General features: G+C 70.2%; 1 protein-coding gene across 1 annotated transcript; it reads right to left on the reverse strand.

Annotated features, from left to right (window-relative positions):
• Window positions 1-344: 344 nt before the first annotated feature.
• LOC112124153 (transmembrane channel-like protein 4) lies at window positions 345-1,392 on the reverse strand (the record flags this gene model as incomplete). Its single annotated transcript, XM_026662200.1, has 3 exons — window positions 345-500; window positions 941-1,071; window positions 1,230-1,392. Coding segments are annotated over 3 exons (450 nt in total), but the record flags the coding sequence as incomplete, so codon positions are not given.
• Window positions 1,393-1,663: the final 271 nt, after the last annotated feature.

A 1,663-nucleotide genomic window follows, 5' to 3' on the forward strand; every position in this document is an offset into this window, starting at 1 on the left:
ATGAGGATGCTGCAGTTGGGGGATGGGAAGAGAAAAGCGGGGGGGGGGGAGTGCGTGAGAGAGAGGGGGTCGGGAGCAGCGAGGCAGGGGGGCGGCTGGGGGGGTGGGGGGGGGGGGGAATATCCGCAGAACCAGCACAGAAATTGTGTGTGTCTCTGTCTGTCCCTGCTGCCCCCTGCTGGCGGGGACAAGCCCTGCTCTGTGTGCGTCTGTCCATCCTCCCGCCCCCCGCCCCACTCTCTGTGTGTCTCTGTGTCCCTGCTGCCTGGCATCAGACACCCCTCCATGTGTCCTATCCCCCGTAGCACGCCCCGGCCCAGGGGGATTCCCCGGCGGCCCCTCACCACAGCAGCAGGAAGAGCGGCACGGCGAAGGCCAGCGAGCCCACGAACTGCAGGAACTCCCTGGCCACATGGGGCAGGGTGTCGATGGCCTCCCAGAGGGTGCTCCACATGGTCGGTTCACCCCGGAACGGGCCACAGGCGTGGGAGGGCTGGAGGCTGCAGGGGGAAGAGAGAGTGAGTCGCGGGGTGGGGGGAACAGAGTCCAAGGCAGGGGAGCAGAGACAGCGCCGCGGGGGGAGGATCAGGGGGTTTGTCATGCTGGGGGGGGAGGGGAAGGTCAGGGGACCCTGGGGGGCTGGGTGAGGTGGGGCAGCAGATCCCAAGGAGCTGGGGTGTGGGCGAGGGGGACTGGGGACCCCGAGGAGCTGGGGAGCTGGGCGAGGGGGGTGGGGGACCCCAGGGGAGCAGTGTGAGGGGGATGGGGCATCCTGGGGGCTGGGCGAGGGGGACTGGGGACCCCGAGGAGCTGGGGAGCTGGGCGAGGGGGGTGGGGGACCCCAGGGGAGCTGAGTGAGGGGGCTGGGCGAGGGGTGGTGGACCCCAGGGGACCCCGGGAGCTGGGGGGGCTGGACAAGGGGCGTGGGGGGGTCACTCACACAAAGACGCTGTACAGCAGGGGCACCCAGGCGATGGCCAGGCCCAGCAGCAGAACCAGCAGGAAGAAGAAGCTAGCGCTGGAGGCGTGGAAGGTGCGGTCGGCCGGGCGGCAGTTCGAGAACAGGGTGAGCTGGAGGGTGACGAGACACGTGTGGACCCGGGGCGCTGAGCCACCAGACAGCCCCCCCGGGAGAGAACCCAGGCGCCCGAGCTCCCAGTCCCCCCACCACCACCACTAGGCCCCCCTCCCCTGAGGCGGGGAGAGGACCCACGCGTCTGGGCTCTCACCTTCTTGAGGTAGAAAAGCAGGACGAACTTGGCGGTGTTGAGCAGGGGCAGCAGGGGGGAGAAGGCGGCGCCGACCCAGCACACGGTCTGGCCGTACACCAGGTCCAGCACGTTGGGGGGCACCAGGAACTCCTGCTGCCCCCACAGCCGGGCCAGGGGGGCGGGGCCGTGGGTCACCAGCAGCCTGGGGGGAGCAAGAGGGGGTGAGGGGCTGGGGAGACTGCTCCGAGCCCAGCCCCCCCACCTAGGGCTGCCCCCACTCCGAGCCCTATCCCCCAGCTCCCCACTCCCCTCCGGCCTGAGCCCCAAAGCCCAGAGCCAACCCACTCCCTCTAGGGCCCCCCTTTGTGGCCACTGATTCCCATGCACCTCTAGAACAGCCCCCACCCCCAACCCACCTCCCCCCCAGCCCACTGACCCCCTCACCCCATCCC

This window comes from Terrapene carolina, unplaced genomic scaffold (genome assembly GCF_002925995.2).
Source record: "Terrapene carolina triunguis isolate 2854851 unplaced genomic scaffold, T_m_triunguis-2.0 Scaffold24156, whole genome shotgun sequence".
Classification (NCBI taxonomy): Eukaryota; Metazoa; Chordata; order Testudines; family Emydidae; genus Terrapene; species Terrapene triunguis.